The 20,156-nt window shown below is 42.0% G+C and overlaps 1 protein-coding gene across 2 annotated transcripts in view; it reads right to left on the bottom strand.

Annotated features, from left to right (window-relative positions):
• Nucleotides 1-20,156, bottom strand: part of LOC124066828 (titin-like) — a 70,916-nt gene that overhangs the window by 27,934 nt on the left and 22,826 nt on the right. For both annotated transcript variants that reach the window (XM_046403603.1, XM_046403604.1), the window contains exons 24-41: nt 19,689-19,955; nt 18,911-19,183; nt 18,548-18,811; nt 17,975-18,235; nt 16,748-17,008; nt 15,952-16,215; nt 15,570-15,830; nt 13,575-13,835; nt 12,650-12,910; nt 12,312-12,453; nt 12,043-12,211; nt 11,364-11,595; nt 10,288-10,572; nt 9,131-9,250; nt 8,555-8,743; nt 5,130-5,180; nt 930-4,616; nt 34-312 (exon numbers count right to left, since the gene is read on the bottom strand). In XM_046403603.1, the coding sequence (XP_046259559.1) occupies nt 34-312; nt 930-4,616; nt 5,130-5,180; nt 8,555-8,743; nt 9,131-9,250; nt 10,288-10,572; nt 11,364-11,595; nt 12,043-12,211; nt 12,312-12,453; nt 12,650-12,910; nt 13,575-13,835; nt 15,570-15,830; nt 15,952-16,215; nt 16,748-17,008; nt 17,975-18,235; nt 18,548-18,811; nt 18,911-19,183; nt 19,689-19,955 (7,527 nt within the window). The remainder of the gene's footprint in view (nt 1-33; nt 313-929; nt 4,617-5,129; nt 5,181-8,554; nt 8,744-9,130; nt 9,251-10,287; nt 10,573-11,363; nt 11,596-12,042; nt 12,212-12,311; nt 12,454-12,649; nt 12,911-13,574; nt 13,836-15,569; nt 15,831-15,951; nt 16,216-16,747; nt 17,009-17,974; nt 18,236-18,547; nt 18,812-18,910; nt 19,184-19,688; nt 19,956-20,156) is intronic.

Here is a 20,156-nt window from a genome sequence, read left to right as displayed (position 1 = left end):
CCAGCGAAGAGAAAATAAACATGTTGCTCTTACCAGTGATGCTGAGCGAGGCGGAGCATTCATCGCTGCCATACTGATTGACTGCCTTGCAAGTGTATTCACCACTATCATCCTTGGTTGGGCTCAGGAGTTCCAGACAGGAAGTGGTGAAGCGACTGATAATCCTGAACTTTTCACCCTCTTTAATGGGCTGTCCATCTTTGAACCACTTGAAGCTCACATGTGGAGTGTCCTCAATCTCACATTCAAACTTGGCAGTGTTGCCAATGTTGATCTTCACAGGGACAATTCTGTGCCTGAACACAGGTTTCACTGTGTTTTGGGGGAGAAAGAAAGAATAAAGTAAAAGTAAATAAGCAGAAGTAATTCAAATGGAAGAAAAAGGAATGTTTCTACTGGGGGTGGTGATCCTGGGATGAAAAAAGTGAAAAACACAAAGTTATGCTGTTGTGACCGTGGAAGAAGAAAAATGGTATTAGATTTGGGTTGAAAATGTCATAAAAGGAATTCTGTGATAAGAAAAGGAGAGGGGAAGCATGCAAAGAGGAATGGACCAGGAATGAGACTAATGGATATTTAGACAACAGACTCAAAAGCGACCCCTTGGAGGGACAGAGGAATGGACATGGGGATGATAAGCATGAGGAGGAATAGGGGACAAGGAATTAAAGCTTGAAGTAAAAGTGAGGGTGCCACTGCTGTCTGGTGAAAACCTCAAACCCCCACATTTAGTTTTGCTTGGACAGTACCCAAAGAATCCTTAATAGACCTTGTCATTCTAGTCAGAAACGATTTCATGGGAATTCAACTGAAATATCCAAGTTCATATTAAGTCTCCATTATGGTTGAGGTTTGCAGACATCAGATTTGAAAATTCATCAATGCGTGAAATTAGTTGATGAGTGTCAAAGAATTGCCCATCATCAAACCTCGTGAGACCACAGTGAGTCTTGAAGATGTTGCAGTCTTGCCAGCTTCATTCTCAGCCTCACAGACATACTCTCCTTGATGCTTCTCCTTGAGAACTTTGTCGATAATTAGTTTGTATGTGTTGTGGTCTTTAGAAAACTTGAACTCTTTGCCAAATTTCACCAATTGCCCATTAAAAAACCAGTTAACTCTGGTGACATACTTTATAGTGGCATTAAATATAACTTTACCATTTTCCTCAGCACAAATGTCTTCCAGAGAATCAATGATAACAGGATAATCAACCTGACTGTCAGAGGATTCGCTGATCATGATTGCTTCTGAAAGATACTCCTCCCTGGTTTTTCTGTGGTCATAAATGTCCACACCCTGCTCAACCTGACCCATAGTCACGGTGACCTCAGCAGCGGTGTCCTCACTCTCTGACCTGACTGTCTTCCTGCTCACCTGCACAGACTCATGAATCTCTGACAGAATCTGAAGGGTTGTGCTTTGAAAGGAAGCACTGGTCTCAGTTTTGATGGCTGCAGACGGGGATACAGCAGGATCAAACCTGACTACATTTTCTGCCAAAATCAAGGTGTCCACCACAGGTGACAATGTCTTTGAAGGTGCTGAGCTGACCAGCGCTCTTTGGGGCTTGTCAATCTGCAAGGGACCGAGTTGCTCCGATGTAAGATTTTGCTGCTGGTGTAAAATCATAGCATGGAGAGCTACCTGGAGTTCAGACCTGAGGTCAGCTGTCTGAGGGTACTCCCCTTCAAAAGACAGTGTGATTTCCATGGGGGCACCTGGTGTTGAGATCAGGTATGTATATGTAGCCTGACTGGGCTCTCTTTGAACCTTCACCTCCTGCACCTCTACTGCCTCCAATCGTCCCACAACGTCAGCAAGTAGCACTGGTTTGTCACTGGCCACAGCCGACTGGAGAGCATCTCTGAGCTGATGTCGTACATTCAAACTTGATGGTTTGGGAATCTGAATGACAAAACTGAGCTCTTTAGATAGAGTCTGAGTGTCCTGAGATTCATGAACAAGCAGAACTCCTTTAGGCTGTGTAGTGACACCAACACTGGAACTGTCAGATTTATGTGTCTCACATGACTGCTCTGCCATAAGGACCAGCTTTTCCTCTAGCAACACAGACCGACGAACTGACTGGCCCTCCTGTATCTGAACAGCAAAGTCTTGCTCAGCAGCTTCTAAGACAGTACTGATTTCAGTGGCAACTGCCCTCTCCTCTATAGAAGCAGTTTTTTTGGCAATCTTAGGCTCAGTTTTCATCTCAGGTTTGAATTTCTCATCAGCTTTAAGGCTGATGATGTGACCCTCCTCCAGACTCTGAGTGTCTGTGATGTTCAAAGAATGCACGATATTCCAGTAATCCTCTTTCTGGACAAGGGCTCGCTGCTGCTTAACATCAGTAATGAAAGGCATCTCCTTTGACAGCTGCATCGACTGGGAGGAGACTGTGAGGATGCTCAAAGGTCTGGACTCAGTTCGAATTTGTGACCGAACTCCGGTGACTGACACATTGAGATCTTTGTGATATCCTGCTGTGATCTCCCTTCTTTCTTCTGAGATAGCCGCATTCTTTCTAGCCTTTTCTTGTCTCTGCTCTGCCACCTGATGATCAGGTTTAGTGATGGCAAGTATGCCTTCCTTTGGCAAAATTGCTAAAAACTGAATTGACTGAAGGTATTTAGTTTGCTGTAATTCTTTCTTTGGCTGAACAGATGTGGTATCAGTCTTTGCTGAAAAGTCTGAAGTTACCTCACAAACTGTAGTTCTTTGCTCTTCTTGAGTCACTGAATGTAACAAAGTTGAACTCTTCATCATTTCTGCCTGCTCTGGAGAGGGTTTTTCCATGCTGAACCTACCCTCAGACTGTAAGACACCTTGATCATTGATAACCTGAAGATTCAGGAGCCTCCCTCCCTCTTTCTGAGGCTGCAGACACACAGAAGATGATATACATGACACCTGTTCTGTCTGTTCACCTTGGAGTTCAAACTTCTCCTCAGCAGTAACAGCAGACTTATAGACCACGTCTTTGTGTGGGGTGATGCTCTCCTGTTCTGGTTTGTGTATTTCAAAAGTCTGCTCCTTTGATAGAGTCACTCTAGTTTCGCTTACTGGTGCTACCACTGGCTTAGATTGCTCTTTTTCAATTAAGGATTTTATGTGTGCATCTAAATCTGGCAGAGGTTCAGAGTGCCTTTCTGTGACCAGCTCCTGCACTGCAGACTGAGCAGAGTATAAAATCTTAAGCCCCTCTGTGACTCTGAAACTTTTCTCTTCTTCTGGCCTTTGGCTGATGCCTGAAATTTCATCCTGGATAGGTGGAGTGAACTCTACTTGATGACTGCTAACAAGCTGCCTGGGTTCGTTTAAGGATTTCACCTGCTCTGGGTCCTGGTCCAACAAGATCTCAGCTCTTACTGTGGTAAGTGGGAACACCTCTTCAGATATGACTGACATTAGTTTCGATGGCTGTTCTTTGCCTAACTCCACTTCTACAATCTCAGGACTGAGAATCCTTTTGGAATGTTGTTCAGTGATCTTTTGTTTCTCCTGGACAGCAGATAAGAAACTCTCCATGTGAAGCTGTTTCACAGAAACAGCTGAGTCCTGGAATGGATGAGTGGGAGCCATGGAAACCCTCTCTTGTATTTCAGGAGACTCCAGCACTGCTGCCTGCTGAGTAAGCTGCTCTCGATTAAGAGTGGCAACAGAGATATCAAGCTCACTGAGGGTTCCCACCTCCTCGCTTGGAACAATCTGCCGATCTTCAGTGCTAATGGTATAAATCATATGATCAGACACAGTTCTGTCCTTGTACAATTTGGTTTCTGTAGTTTGTTCAGTCACACATATTTTCAAATCTTTTGTTTTCTTAACTAATATATGCTCTTCCTGAACTTTGTCCTCGAAAACCAGTAGCTCAGCAGTACAAGAGGCTTTCCCATAATCATTGGATGCCTTACAGGTATAGACACCACTGTGCTCTTGTTTGACATGCCTGATATTAACAAAGCCAGATCCATCTGGGTTGTTCACAATCACACAGAAAGCACTAGGCTGAATCTGAAAGCTGCCTTTGAGCCACTGAATATCAGGTAGAGGTTCTCCAGTCAGAATGTACCTGAAGAAAGCCTGACCTCCCTCAGACACCTGAACAGACTCAATAGTTTTAGTGAATTCTGGCGGTTTACCAGTTGTCACAAATGTTCTTTCGGCATTTTTCTCCATTTCTAAGTCCTTCACATGAACATGCAAATAAGAACTGCAACTTGACTGACCAAATCTGTTGCAGACAGTACAAGAGTACTCTCCTTCAAGCCTTCTTTCAGCTTTGGTAATGACTAAGCTATACTCATCTTTCTCATGACTAAATGTATAAAGGGATGAATCTGTTATAGTTTGCCCATTGTGGAACCATTGAACAGTGGGCTTAGGGAAACTGAACACTTTGACTGTAAATGTTGCAGCTTCTCCAACAGTCACAGTTGTTGGAAGAAGTTCTCTGAGGAAAACTGGTTTTTCTTTTTTCTTCTCCAAAGTACTGGAGTAGTTTTTAGACTCTGGCTTAAGTTCAAGTATTCTGGTTTTATCTGGTAACTTTAGGCTGGTGTGGTAGGACTCCTGGGTTTCCGCTTCCACCATGATGGTTGAGCTAGAGAGTGCTAAATTGAATAATGACAGTTTAAAGTGAGACACACACTAGAGCACAATACAAACAGAGTGAGTTATGCATATACAGTTCATTTATTCCTTACATTACTGCCCAAATTCAGATCTGACACCACAGACCATTTTTAAATCAAAACAGGGTTCATATAGTACTACATGTTGTGACCATGAACACAACCTAAGTTCCATAACTTGGTCATCTGTTGACCACTGAGCCAACGCCATCCACTAATGAAGACCGATATACAGTGAAAAACTCTCAAAGTCTCACATGTGGAATTGGAAAAACTTTATATGTCTTTGAAAATGGTTTGCAGTAGCAGAAATAATATGAGGTTGGAAGTAACTTTGTCCAAAATACCAGCCGACATTTTGAAACCACTTTTAATTTATATATAAAAATTAACATTAATTTCTAACAAGGACAACCTGAAGACAGTCTCACAAAGAATGTTAAAACTACATCATGGAAAAATATATCCTTGCTGACATGAAACGGTCTTTACCTTTCACTTCCTCCTGGACCTGAATCATAGGTTCTGTCTCCACTGCAGTTACTGTAAAGACACAAACATTTACAAATTAAAAACATTCCCAAATCTGCACATAAAGTCTCATATGGTGCAAGACTGTTAGAATCAGTGACAGGCTGTGCATCCATATTGTCTGTTGTTGTTTTGTTTTTAATTCTCTTAACTGACAATCTTGCATGCATCCTTTTGGCCTTTAGTCTGGCTTTTTGAAATGCTCAGTGATATGAGTGTCCCTGTCTCTTTGTCTCTTTCTGTGTTTTTGTGAGTACAGCAGGACACAAAGGTCAGCGACATCTCTAAACACAGTGGTTAAAACCTTGTTGAAGAAGTAATGTCGCCGTGTGAAGACGTGTGCCTCTGCTGGCTGCATAGGTGGAAAGTGTGTGTGTGGATGAGTGGTGGGCTGACCAAAGCCTGAGTGAGCAGAAGGACCAAAAGCATGCAGATGCCAACCTTTCATCACTGTGATGGAGTCAGCATCCCCAGGTGAGCTGACATTTTTGCAAGTGTAAGAACCCCCTTGTCTGGGTCCCACATTGTTAACATTTACACACAGGGGGGCATCACGTTTCCAAAAGTAAGACACAGAATCCTCAACATTCAAGCGGTTGTAAAGCCAAATGACAAAGGGAGTAGGAACTCCCTTCATAATGCAATTCAAGGAGCTACTGTCTCTGTTTCTGATCAGCAGCTCAGGAGGGAGTTTGATCAGGAACTCAGGGTAGCTGGAGAGGTGTTGAACTCGCTTGTCATGAGGCACAACATCAGGAAAATAGAGGTGGCTGATGAGGTTGTGAGGTCTCTGGGAAGATGGAGGGAACGGTCCCAGCTTGTCCACCACTTCCTGTTTGTCTTGGTCAGGGTTATCTCTAGGGGTCTCCCTGTCTGTCTGAGGCACTTTACGCACAGAATCTGTAGGGATGGGGGTTTCTGCTTTGAGATTTGCTTCTTTAGCTGGGTGAGAATAAAGTTAGGGAGAGGAATTAGGGGTCAGAGTTTATAAGATTATGACTCTAAACACTAAAGGGGTTAGTAGGATGGATGTGGTTAGCATAGCAAAGCTGGCAACAGCAGGAAGAAAATAAATTTGACTACAAATCTTGTTATTCTATTACAATCTCACAAGTTATGGGCTAAAATGAAATATTACATATTGAAAGGAGAGGACAAAGCAGGAGGAGCAGGTGGAGAGGTAGGATGGACCATAAGAAGAAACAGACTAAAAAAAAAATAAAGATTAACCACCTTCAACAGTGAGTTGGGCGGAGGAGCTGTTCTGGCCATGTTGGTTGGTGGCGGTGCAGCGATACACACCCTGGTCCGCCAGGCCAACACCCTGGATAACCAGAGACAACAGCCCCCCCATCTGAGAGCTCCTGACCCGCTCCGTGTTCGTCAGACTCTCACCATTATGATCCCATACCACCCCAATGAAGGGCTGCCCGTCGAATGAGCAGCTGAACTCTGCCATCTCACCACTTTTCACTTGGACATCACTCATTTCCATCAGCAGTTTGGGGCTGGCTGAGTGTTTGATCTCAAAGCTGCTCGTCTCCACCGAGCTCACACTCTCCATCTGAATCTCAACACTCCTCCAAGACATAGAGGAACTCTCAGAGACCATCTCAGTAAACTCAACACTGTGGGCTGTTTGTCCCATCGACAGAGAGCTGAAACTCTCAGTCTGAGCCTCCAGTCTCTGACTTAGCTCAGTCTCAGCCACAGTGCTCGACACACTAGCTAAGGCTTTTTCATCTGGGCAATAAGAAAGAGTAGAAGAATTAGGTCAGCACATAATTCTGATGACTTCTTCAGGATACTTGTGTCACAGTTTGTTTGCAGCTTGAGTGCAGTTGGAGTGGTGCGTTGAGGATCAGTCATGATCAGTGAGAGAGTGGAAAGTGGCTGATTTCCGTTGTCAATCATGCAAGCTTGACTGGAGCCAAAATTTAGAATAAAAAACAGTTATGGATTAAGTCCATGCTTGGGTGTGAGGAACCCAGAAGGCTAGCTTTCCAAAGTTCATCTCTGTTTTGACCATGCTGCATTCCCCTGAAATAAAGATTCACGTCTCTAATAAAGTTGTCCTTACTGTTTACTGTTAAGAGCTATTCAAATAGGAAAAGAAGACAGTCATGCATCAAGAGAACCTTTTAAGATTATCACCTGAGCTTACAGTGAGGATGTCAGAAAACAGAAAGAATCCAAGGTTGTTGTTTTAAAATACATTTGTCCTGTATGCTTACAGAAACAATTAACTGCACTTGGCTTAGCTATAACATCATCAGAATGAAAATATGAAAGACTTTCTGAAGGTCATGCTGGTAAATAGCTGGTTGCACAAGGATCTTGTTGACATGTCTATAGAGAGAGAACAGTAACTTCTGAATTGTGTAAACAAACTAATTTCAGCCATTTCTCTGGCTATGAATCTAGGTTTTAAAGAAGGCTTAGAAATAAAACAATAGTCATGAATGGCAGCTTGTTAACAATATTGAGTTATTGTTGAGTGAACTTTATTACCAGATACTGTTTTCTGACTTTTTGGAAGGCAGATTAGCCCAGCAGTTTTTCCCTGTGTTTGTGTTAGCTCTCTATCTAACAGATGTCACCTAGTTATCCACTGCTTTCTGTCAACTGAGGGAGTGATTAAAATAAAACCTGGGACCCTCTTGCTATGAGGTGACAGTGCTAACCACTGCACAACCGTGCCACCCTGTTTGGTAATTATTTTGGCTGAAATTTGGTAAATTTGTGGTATGTTTAGGCTAAGCTAAGCTAAAGACTCCTAGTCTACTGGAGGCACAGTGGGAACTGATATCAGACATTTTCTCACCTGACTTCAGAGAAGTTAGTGAATGAGAGGGTTTCACTAAACACAAGCATCTTTGTGCAACCAGCAGAGACAGACACTGAACACACATGCCTAAAACCTCAACACCTGCATGCAGCCTTCTGCTGGATAAATAAAAGGTCTCTTTTTTTGGGCCAATAGAGGTTTCATTTTATATCTGACAAATGAGTGAATGTGAATCACGCCCCTGAATTTGTGATCAAACATCGTCTTCTAGAGTGGGCAAGAAGACTCTGATGCACTGAGGAACAAGGATGACCTGACTGCTAAATAATCCAAAATCAATGAGCAGTATTATATTGTGCAGACTAGCTCAGTATTCTAGGGCATCCATTAGTTAACCAACTAACAGAGAATTTTCAGATCTTGTTTCTAAATAACATATTTTAAGGGGATTCTATAGATGTATCAAAGCATCCCCAGTTAGCAACATGCAGGCAGAGAGGATCTTGGTTTGTCTGTTGAAGCACATGCAGTGGGCCCTGACGTGACAGAAACAGATTGATCTCAATGCCACTGACGCTTGTATATTTGAATTACTCACCATCAACATTCAAAGTGGCTGCACATGAGACCATTCCTGCCGAATTTGTGGCGACACATGAGTACTCTCCTTCGTGCTCGGGGAGAACTCTGGAAATCTCCAGCTGGCAGGTTTCACCACAATGAGACATCCTGAAGATGTCTGACTGCCTGATCTCTCTGTCATTACAGAACCAAGAAATCTGCAGATCTGGAGAAACAGTGTTCATTTCCAGTCAGAACCATCAAAACCACGTGTTTTATTCTGTAATAACTGTGAATAACTGTTGTTGTTCTGATATTGATACCAATATCAGAGCTGCCTCTAAGACTGCCCAAAATGCTGGAATCTGTATGGGTGATTGATCGAATAAGACGTAATTCCTTATTATTAGAACCCTTTTACTTCCCTGTTACTTCCCAGTAGCACTGCAGAAGTATCAATAAACAGCAAGCAACAGGTGTAACTTGTATCTCAGCTCCAAGTGAATACCTTCTGGTGGTAGACAAGTACTGTATCTAAAGAAGAGTTTACAGTAAAATGTGACACTATTTAACATTTAAACCAACAACCAGAAGAAGGTGATAGTGGGTCTACCTTCCCCAGAGACGCTGCACTGGAACTGGGTTGGGTGTCCCTCTGTGACCAGGACATCCAGCAAAGGAGCAATGAGGACTGGAGCAGAGACCCGGGCCAGGGTTTCGACCACTTCAGGGACTGTTGACAGTTAAGGTGACAAAAACATAATCCGAGTCAGAATTCAATCAAGTTAATCATCAGATTCACATACTGGAAATGAATGGCTCCACTATCCCTTCACATCATTGTAAACAGCATCTTTTTTGATATTGGACTAAACTTTGGACTGCTACTGTATGATTTGTATCTTTTTACATGAAAATAATCAGTTGAACCAATACAAGCCAAACCACAGTAGCTGCAGGTTTATCCAGACCAGAATCTGACTTCTTGATATCTGTTTCACCATATGAAATTTATTTTGCAGCTGAAATGTAATACTTTGATGAAAACATGAAAACTTATTGTAAATACAATAGTGATGCGTAAAAACAAACCACATCATTGTGCTGTATTCTGGATTGGAGATCTGTGGGTTCACTACCAAAGCCAGCTGGGCAGATAGCCTTGGCAACCTAAACTTGCTCAGTAAATGTTCAATTCAGAATCAGAATCAGAATTCCTTTATTTATCCCCGAAGGGAAATTCTTGCAATTTAATTTAAATGTGTCCCCCAGCTGTATAATTTGTAACAGAAAACAAACCAGCCTCTTGGTAACTCAGTTTTTTATCATGAGGTAGTAACTTAGTTGACTTCCAGTAAACCGAGCTAAACTTCAATGAAAGCTAACTATCATAGCAGAGAAACAGAACATCACCTCAGTATTTTTTGTGGGGTGGTGGAGGAATCATCTTCTTGAAAACCAGCTGGTTGATTCAAAAATTAGCAGAGCAACCATTTAAGCTGTTCTTCTGCTTTAATTTTTCTGTGGTTACTGTTCTTTGGATACTCAAAAACTGTAAGTTGAAGGCTCCACATTTCTTTGAGTATTTGTGACAATGCACCATGGAAAAGGCTAATAGAACCCAAAAATTTTGATAAATTATTCATGCTTCCACCACTGAATTTTAAATCTGTTGTCTGCCCTGACAGAGCTGCTGCAATGAAGGTATATGGAATTAAATTTTGAGGCAACTCTGAAAATAAGTTTTTTTATTTTAACGTCTAAACATACCTTCAACAGTGAGAGGGGCGGAGCTTGTTGCCTCTCCATAGTCATTCTTGGCTTCGCAGCTGTAGACGCCGGCGTCGTCGGGAAAGACATCGAGCAGGAGCAGCGTGTGCTCACCTTCATCGTGGAGGAACTTACACTTGTTGCTGATGGACAGAGCTTGCGAGTCTTTGTACCAGAGCACCTGAGGCTGAGGAATGCCGCTCACCTGCACCGAGAGGCGAACTGATCGACCTGACATCGTGGTCTGAGCCTGCATGTGTCGGACAATCTGAGGAGGCTCTGGCACTGAAGACAAAGAGGAAGAGAAGAAGGAAGTTTTGAACCAAAAGCAAACAAACAGAAGGAAATCAAAGTTCTGCAGCGCCTTCATGTCAGCTCACTCCTCCACATCATCACTGTGTGATTCAGTAGCAGTTTCCATAAAATTGGTAGCAAATTACACAGTGCTATTAAGAAGACTAAAAATAATTCTGAAATTAGGGATTGACAGAATTGTTTCACAGTTAATAAAAGGTGATACATTTGCTGCCGTAGTTCACTGATGTTCAGTCCTGGTGTTACATTGTCAACAGCAAATGATAGCAAAGATTGAATAACTTTTAGCATAAGTTTATCAAATCGACCATCAAAATCAAATAAAACTCCTTTCGTGTTGTTTCACTTATCTTCAATCTACATGTTAATTATAATGAGTGGCGATATGGTAAGACTTTATTTCTAATGAACATGCAAAGGATTACGTCCTCTCCAATTTAAAAAAATAAAATGTAATTATGTAAAATGCATTTATTTATTTGATCTACATGTACAAGCCTATTTTGTTATCTGGTTTTATATAAAGTAATTTGTTTTCTTTTTAGCACTGAAGTAATTACGACTTTATAAAATTATCAAATTTTTATCATTTAAACTTAAATTAAACTTATGTTCATGCTAAAGGTATGAAAAACATTTGACTACGTATTTCATTAGAAGTACTTTTCATGTAATCATAAAAATTGTACTTATTTTCTTAATGACTAAATTCATTCAACAGTAGTGTCTGTTCGATGTAGAGAAGTGAAAGTGATCCTTACGTCTGACATGAAGGTTCATGGTGCTCCTGTTTTTGCCAGCTAAGAAGGTATACTCTCCTGCGTCACTGCGGTACGTCTCAGAGATCGTGAGGCGGTGGAGCTTCCTGATGATGACGTAGTTGAATCTTTTCTCAACGGAGAACTGGATCTCCACTCCGTTCCTCATCCAGCGACCTTCCACGTCATCCTCGTTCACCTCGAACTCGAAAGTTGCTCTATGTTGCTCAACAACCTGCAAAATCAGACAAATGGTAGGATAGGGTTGATTACAGGGACCTGAGACTCTAGTATTTCCCAGAAATTGTCACTAATTACTTCCCATTTTGCAGAAGAATACCTGCAAGAAGCTGTCAGGATACTGAGTGTTCAACAGATCAGTGGCACTGTTTTTGTTTGTTTTGTTTTTGTTTTCTCAATGATAGTGAAAAATATAAAGAAAATCTTCTGTTATGACAAAAAACTAACAAATATTATATATAAGAAAATACCAGAACTTCTACTTAAACATGGTCGTCATCTGCAGTTCTGAGGTTGAAGAACTGTAGAACTGACTTATGATGAGAAATGAGAAAAAAAAAGACAAAAAGTTTCTCATTTTAATTTTAATGTTACAGGAATCTTCAAATATATCTTAAAATTAATTCAGTCTAATTGTTTGTAGATAACTCCATGAACTCACAGTAATACTCCTGCTAGCAGGTTCTGAGATTTTGATGTCCCGTCCTTCAACTCCCAGGTAGCCCTTGGACATGCTTGACCCAGCTACAGCAGTGTATTCCCCGGCATCAGACAGACGGACCGATGGCAAAACCAGACGGTGCACAAATTTATCTGAGGTCATTTTATATCTACGAGAGACAGAGAGGGTAACAGGGAAAGTTGATCAGTTGTTTGTTTTTGTGTGATGTTGGTGTAATTAGCAAAAGTTTTGAACATAAACTACTGTACCTGTCGGATATCTCCAGCTCCTGACCGTCCTTCATCCACATCACCTGGATGTTTGGTTCAGAAACTTCACATTCAAAGGTAGCTCTCTTCTTCTCTGTGATCTTCAGGCCCTTCAGGTGTTTCGTGAATTCAACCACACGGGCTGCAGGGGAAGGAATAGCAGGGAAATAAGTTAAGAAACAGTGTCATTGGTTGCACAGCAAACCTAAGAAACAGTGACTCATTAGCTGCCAAACACAGCAGAACATCCAACAGCTACAGAACATGATTTTTCCTGCAGGACTTTGTGGAGACCCAACTAGAGCTAAAGGAGAAAAGAACAGATCAATGAATCTTACCCTCAACATAGAGTTTAGATGCAGTAATTGCAGAGCCGGCCATGAAGGTGTACTCAGCGCTGTCTCCAAAGTGAACATTTCTGATGCTCAGAGTGTGAGTGAGCTGTTTGCAGCGAGCCTGGCATCTGTCCGTGGACCGGATCTCCACGCCATTCTTTAGCCATTTGTATGCGATTTCCTCATAGTTGACGTTTACCTCGAAAGTGACGGTGTCTTTCTCCTGAGCATTCAGGTTCTCCAGCATTGTTGTGATGACAATGGCTGAACAACAACAAAATGCGTGATAAGTTCACTGAAATATTCAGACTCTTATCAGACAAAAGCATACATCAATGGTTCTACAACTGTGGAAACACAGAGCCATCAATTATTGCTTAATTTGCCTCTGAAAACACACAAAAAAACACCTTCTTATAAAACCAGATGTCTGGTAGCTGGAGATGTTTGGCTGCATTCCCCCACCTTCAGAAGCCTTCAACATGCAAATGAATTACAGCTTAAAAAATTAATTTACACTATCCGAAAATATTAATGGAATGTAGAAAATTACCAGTTGTTAATGTTTCATGTTCGTGAATTAAGCAGTTTCTAAGCTAAGAAACTTTAGACTTCATTATACAATTATATATAATTTATATATTATTAATTGAAAAATAGTGTGCCCTTTGCAAAGTTAGGGCAAAATTAAAGTCAAATTTAAGTCTTTTGAAAGGGTTTTGTTTCACAAATTTATGGACAAATTAACATTAAACACCTTTGCTTATATTAAGTGTGTGTGTTCATGTAAGGATTGTTTGACCACTGTTCAATGTGATGAAGCATTTATTCATAATTTCAGGATTTGCAATTCATTAAATTAATTAATATTAATAATCAATTCATTAATAATTATGAATTAATATGATACCTAAGGGGAGGAACTTACGGTTAACAGTTAGCGTTGCAGAGACATGGTCGTTCCCACAGACGAAGGTGTACTCTGCCGAGTCGTCCCTGCTGGTGCTCATGATCTTCAGCTGGTGGAGTTTTCCCTGAACCACAATGCTGAACTTCTCGCTCATCTCGATCTCCACACCATCTTTTAGCCAGGTGGATGGCACGTTCAAGTGAGAGACTTCGCACTCAAACGTGGCCACCTGAGTCTCAGGGACAGCCACACTCTTCAAGGGCTTTGTGACCCGCAGGGCTGAGGGGGAAATGTTATGGGAAAACGTCAGTTTCAACATCTATCCAAATACGAACATATGGATTCCAACCTGATGCAAATGTTAAATGTCAGTCAGCTAATGAAACGTCAAAGATTAGCTTGCTGTATCAGCTGGTGTCACTGAAGTTTCAGTACCATGCAGTTAAAAATACTATAAAATAATTTTAATGTTTTGTATTTTATGCATTGTAAGTTCTCAGTCCAGTATAATTTCTTCAAGGACTAACATTATTAGCTTGTTCAACAGGCTAACACTTTAGCTAACACTGCCGAGTTTGGCATGTACTTACATAAAAAGAGGGATCATTAAGAAAGTTTTTAGCTTTAGCCACTGTTTGCTAATAAAAAGCTGTGGTGTTTAATGCAACATCAAGTTCAATGCAATAGTCTTCTTTCTTGTGGAAAAAACATTAGTGAAAGAAGCGGTGCACATCATGCCTAGTAGTACATAGTAGTAAACTGAATCTAAACTTGCAGGCAGTTAAACACAGTTTAATCCTTGTTGGTCATTTTGCTAAATTTTTAAGGAGAAGCTGACAGCGATGCAGGTGGATGCCCCACTGGTGTCCTGGATCGCAGACTATCTGACGGGCAGACCGCAGTATGTACGCCTGAAGTGCTGCCTGTCAGATGAAGTGATCAGCAACACCGGGGCTCCACAGGGGACTGTCCTCTCTCCCTTCCTCTTCACGATCTACACCACTGACTTTAAGCACTGCACAGAGTCCTGCCATCTTCAGAAATTTTCTGATGACTCTGCAGTGGTTGGGTGTATTACTGGGGGAGATGAGAGAGAGTACAGGACGGTAGTGGACAACTTTGTCACATGGAGCGGGAAAAACCACCTACAGCTCCATGTGACAAAGACCAAGGAACTGGTGGTGGACCTGAGGAGGACCAAGGCTCCAGTGACCCCTATCAACATCAAAGGGGCCACTGTGGAGGTGGTGGAGGAGTACAAATACCTGGGGGTGTACTTAGACCACAAACTGGACAGGTGCAAGAACGTGGACATGGTCTACAGAAAGGGCCAGAGCCGCCTCTACTTTCTGAGGCGGCTGAGGTCCTTCAACATCTGCAGGACGATGCTGAGGATGTTCTATGAGTCTTTGGTGTCCAGTGCCATCACATATGCTGCTGCCTGCTGGGGCAGCTGCCTGAGGGTGAGGGACACTAACAGACTCAATAGAATCATTAAGAAGGCCACCATGTTGTGGGAGAGGAACTGGACTCTCTGACAGTGGTGTCTGAGAGGAGGATACTGGACTTTCCCTCTCACCCTCTCCACAATGTGCTGATCGGCTACAGGAGCTCGTTCAGCCACAGACTCATACTGCCACGATGCACCACAGAGCGACACAGGAAATCATTCCTGCCTGTCGCCATCAAACTGTTAAACTCAGCACTGTGATGGACACACTCACTCACTTTATATATACAATGTATATATTGGTTTTTTACACATGTACATACCTGTATTTTTAAATTTTCTTACAAAAATTTGAACACATTGTAAATACTTGTACTTTGAGATAGTATTTTTTATTTTTGTTTTTGTTTATCCTATTTTTATACTCTTCACTTTTCACCTTTCTTGGTCGGGAATACTGCATGTACAATGTCTGTAAGAATAAGAATTTCCCTTCAGGGATAAATAAAGGAATTCTGATTCTGATTCTGACTGCTTTTGGGCCGTGCTATGCTAACACTTACACTCAACGATTAGGTGAGCGCTGCATTGGAGGTGTCCCACTACAGCGGTGTACTCCCCCTGTTTGCTGTTGTCCACATCCTGGACAATCAGCTTGTGGGTCTTCTTCTCAGAGAGCATCCTGTAGTGCTCGTTCGGCCTCAGCTCTGCATTGTTGAACATCCATTTCACAGGGATGTCATCCTCGGAGATGCCCACCTCAAATACTGCCACTGCACCTAGCAGTGAAGTTACATCCTTTGGCTTCTTCAGGATCTTGATGGCTGTGAGGAACATATTTTAAAGTTTGAAATATCTGAGCACTTTTGGGTTTTAATTTTCCGGAAATATTTTTATTATGTGTTGTTATGTTTTGTTTTGTTTTTTAAATGAGTGACTGCTTACTTTCAACATTCAGTCTGGCATTTGCTGACAGTTTTCCCAATCTGAAAGAGTAAACAGACTCATCCTGTGTGGTGCAGTTCTTGATCTTCAAGGTGTGAACTGTGCCTTCAGTGATGATCTCATATTTATCACTGGTCTGAATCTCAATGCCATTCTTGATCCACTGTGCTCCTCTCACATCCTCATGGGTCAGCTCCAAGCTGAACACAGCATCTTGAGTCTGGACCACGTTCAGGTTCTTCATGGTCTTCTTGACCTTAACAGCTGTGCAGACAAATGATCTGTGTGTTAGTGGGTGCCTTAGAACAGTCACTCAGTGACAGATAATCTTAATTTGCCTTAAAGAATTTTGATTTTGTGCATCTAAGCTGTGTTTAATTTCTGTTAGCTTGTGATTAGCCGAGATAAGTAAGCATTTTCTATACCGCTTATCCATCAGGGTTAATGCTTCTCAAAAGAGCAAAAATATACCTCACCAGGTACTCCAATTGTTTTCTTTGATTTATCTTGTTGTCAAGTAAACAGTCCATCCAAATATAAGCTGGGGTTTTTTTTTGTGTTAAGTCAGATTTAGCGTTTTAATAAAGAATTAACAAATGAGGACAATGAATTTGTACTCCTTTTGTTCAGACCTATCTCATAACTATATATATATATACATATATATATATGATTACACATACATGAAATTCAGTGTGAGTACCTCACATATCTTCCTTGAATGACTCCTTCATAAAGAATTTTAACAAGCTTTTTTTTCTGTATGTGTCTACTTCTTTGATAAACGGGGACCTACCTTCAACTTTCAGGCTGGCTGAGGTCTTGGAGGTGGCAACTTGATAGGTGTACTCTCCAATGTCTGTGGCTTTGGTGATAACAATCACAAGACGTCTGATGGCGCCGTTAATCTCACTCAGCGTGTTCTCATTGAAGTCGACAGGCTGGCCATCTTTCAGCCATTTGCCCTCAGCAGAGGGGTTGGCTACTTCACACTCTAGCACAGCAGTCTGGGAATCAGCCACCACCAAATCATGCAGAGGTTTCTTGATAGCGCCACCTGGAACCCAGAGACAATTTTTTTAACTTAACACATAGTACAATTAGCATTGGAATGTGTTAACTTGGTATAGAATCTCAGACATTGCTGAATAATGTCATGTCATGATCCACCTGCTGACCGTTTGCACAGTTTACCTCACCTACTTGCACTACTTCCCACTCTGTACTACCTCACTTCTGTATTACCTCCAGAACTGTCATAGGTTATGCTGTCATAGGTTTAAATTGCTGGGGGAGATCCTTAGACACTGAACTTTCAGAGCAGGGGGACTCACTCATCATGTCCCATCACCATTACAGCACTAACTCGTCCTCTCCCCCGGAGCTCTTGTGCTCCATCTTTCCTTAGCACCCCGCCCTCCTGAGGCCTGGTACCACTGCTGGATCCTGAGCCCTCTATGGCCCTGCCTACTGCACTGATTGTGCTGTTGGATCCAGAACCCTATCCATGGCCCTGCCTGGATCCTGCTGCTCCTCTCTGCACTGTTCTCTCTATCCTCCCTGTCTGTCCGCTCCCTCCCAGGTGGTCACAGCAGAAGGCCGTCTACACTGAGTCTGGTTCTGCTGGAGGTTTCTGCCTGTTAAAAGGAAGTTTTTCGTCTCCACTGTGGCCAAATGCTGACTCAGTGTGGGGTTTTGCCCTGGGACCTGTTTCGCTCTGATTCTCTTCTTTTTTGTTGTTGTTTACACACCTGTAAAGTGTCTTGAGATAACAGTGTTATGAATTGGCACTTTAAATAAAATTGAATTGAAAATTGAATTGAGAACCATATTTATTTTGTTTTACCTTATTCTATTTTATTTTATTCTATTATTATATGTTACTCGTTCTTACGTTCTATGTATGCACCAATCATCAAGACAAATTCCTAGTAATGTGAAACCTTCACATTACTGGAAGGTGACAATCACTTACATGGCAGTAAAGACAATTCTGATTCTGATGAAACTTGTTAAACCTTACCTGTCACAGTGAGTGAAGCCTTGCACATCTTCTCACCAGCTGCAAACATGTACTCGCCCTCTTCATCCTTCATTGCATTCATGACGGTCAGGGTGTGGTGCTTGTCCTTGGATACCATCTTGTGCTTGGCACTGGCTTTCAGAGGCTGCCTCTTAAAGGTCCAGAAGGCATCAATTCCTGGGTGTGAAACCTCGACTTCAAATATGACGTTCTCAGACTCAGAGCACTCCTTGTCCTTCATCGGCTTTACGATCTGGACAGCTGTTGAGATGGAACAAGACTTAGGACATTTTCATATTCATAGTGATAAACGCTAACATTCAGAGAGGGATCAGATCCCTTCTTTGGTCACTGGTCAACATTGACCCTCTAACTGAGACTGTTCGGTAGATGGAGCTGTTTAACTCAACAGCAGCAGCTCCTGCAAACTAATTGTCAGGGCAGGAGGAAACAATATTAGTACAATTCCATATTGATCCTGCTGGATTCTGCTTTGATGTGTTTAGATTGTGGCAGAAAATCTGTTTTTGGACTGTGATGTTCTTTTGTTGTACACTGTGCTGTACAACTTACTCTGTACAGAAAGCGTGCAGCTGGTGTCAGCTCGACCAACCACCAGTTTGTATTGTCCTTCGTCGGAGGCATAGGTCCTGCTGAAGACCAGACGCTGCTTGGCTCCTTTTGCCACCATCTGGATTCGGTTGCTGGGTGTCAGCAATTTGTCGTTGTGGTACCATTTAACTGAGCTCACATCCTGAGCAGAGATCTTTGTCTCCAAGACAGCCTTGGTTCCCTCAATGGCAATAGTGTCCTTCAGAGGGATCAAGATGCCAATTGCTGCAACAAAAGAAAAAAAAGAGAAACTTTTCTTTATAACATTCTATTTACGAATGATAAATCTGTTTGGAAAAATTGCATGCATCTCAGGTTTCTTACTTTGAATGACCAGCTTTGCAGAAGTTGAGATCCCCTGAGCGGGAACCTCAAAGGAATACATTCCAAAGTCATCCTTGTTAGTGTCTTCAATGAGAAGTTTGTGGATCTGTCTGTCAATAACAATGTGCACACGGTTTGAGGCTGCCACTGGCTGCCCATTCTTCACCCAGGTTCCTTCAACATTCTCCTGGGAGAACTTGACCTCCAGTTGAGCAATGTCGCCTTCACAGACGGTTAGGTCAGTCAGAGGCTGCATCAAGGTCACAGGACGCACTGAAACATAAAGGCAAACATATTAGGCAGTGTAAAAGCCAAAATAGTGCTTTCTAGAGGATGCAGCATTCTTTATTCTTCTCTACACCCCAGTATATATGGAATTAACAACATTATAAAGCTTAAGCTATTTTTACAGCTTTTAGATTCTGGGGTACCTCCTGGTGCACATGAAATGTCCAAAATTGAAAGGTTTCATTCTGTGAAAAGCAGGGATGTTTTCATTAAATTTCATGACATATCTGCCTGTTGGTTAATATTGTTTGCATTCAGATGGGATTTCTGGAGTTAGTAATCTGAGAGAAAAGTTCAGAAGGTAATAAAACCTATAAGCAGTCACTCTCTTTTGATCCTGAACTTTAGTACCAAATTTCATAGGAATCTCACCATAAGTTATCAAGGTGTCTTTCTCTGGAACAAATGGACTGATCCAAGCATTGACCAAACAACCCTGAACTAAATTTACTGCAAAAGTACAAAACTCACAGTCACTTCCATTACTCACATTTCATCTTCAGTGAGGCACTTGTCTTGAATTCACCCACTTTGAAGGTATATTTTCCCTGATCCTCTTTCTTGATGTCTTTGACAGAAAGGGTGTGTCTTCCACGACGGGAAGACATGACATATTTACTGCTATTAGAGAGCAGTTTTTCTCCAAAGAACCAGCTACCTTCAGCATCCTCACGGGACACAACACACTCAAACTCTCCAGTGTATGTCTCAGGCACCTCTGTGTTTTCCAGCTGCTTCAGGATCTCCAGTGGGGCTCCTGTTAATTACACAAGACAGAAGCGACATTAATGGCAACTAGAAAATTTCTTGACAAGAAATTTTGAGTGGGCCAATGGCGCTCGCCAGGGCTTTACTGCCGGCCGGGACACTATTGCCGGGACCCTGCCTGCCTGGCTGGAAACATTCCTTGGTAGATCTCAAAACATGTTTGAAGCTTTTATTTTGAAAAGCTCTGTGA

The sequence above is a fragment of the Scatophagus argus genome, chromosome 11 (assembly GCF_020382885.2).
Source record: "Scatophagus argus isolate fScaArg1 chromosome 11, fScaArg1.pri, whole genome shotgun sequence".
NCBI lineage: Eukaryota > Metazoa > Chordata > Actinopteri > Scatophagidae > Scatophagus > Scatophagus argus.
The sequence above is the reverse complement of the archived record's forward strand: the minus strand, read 5'-3'. Positions and strand labels throughout refer to the sequence as shown.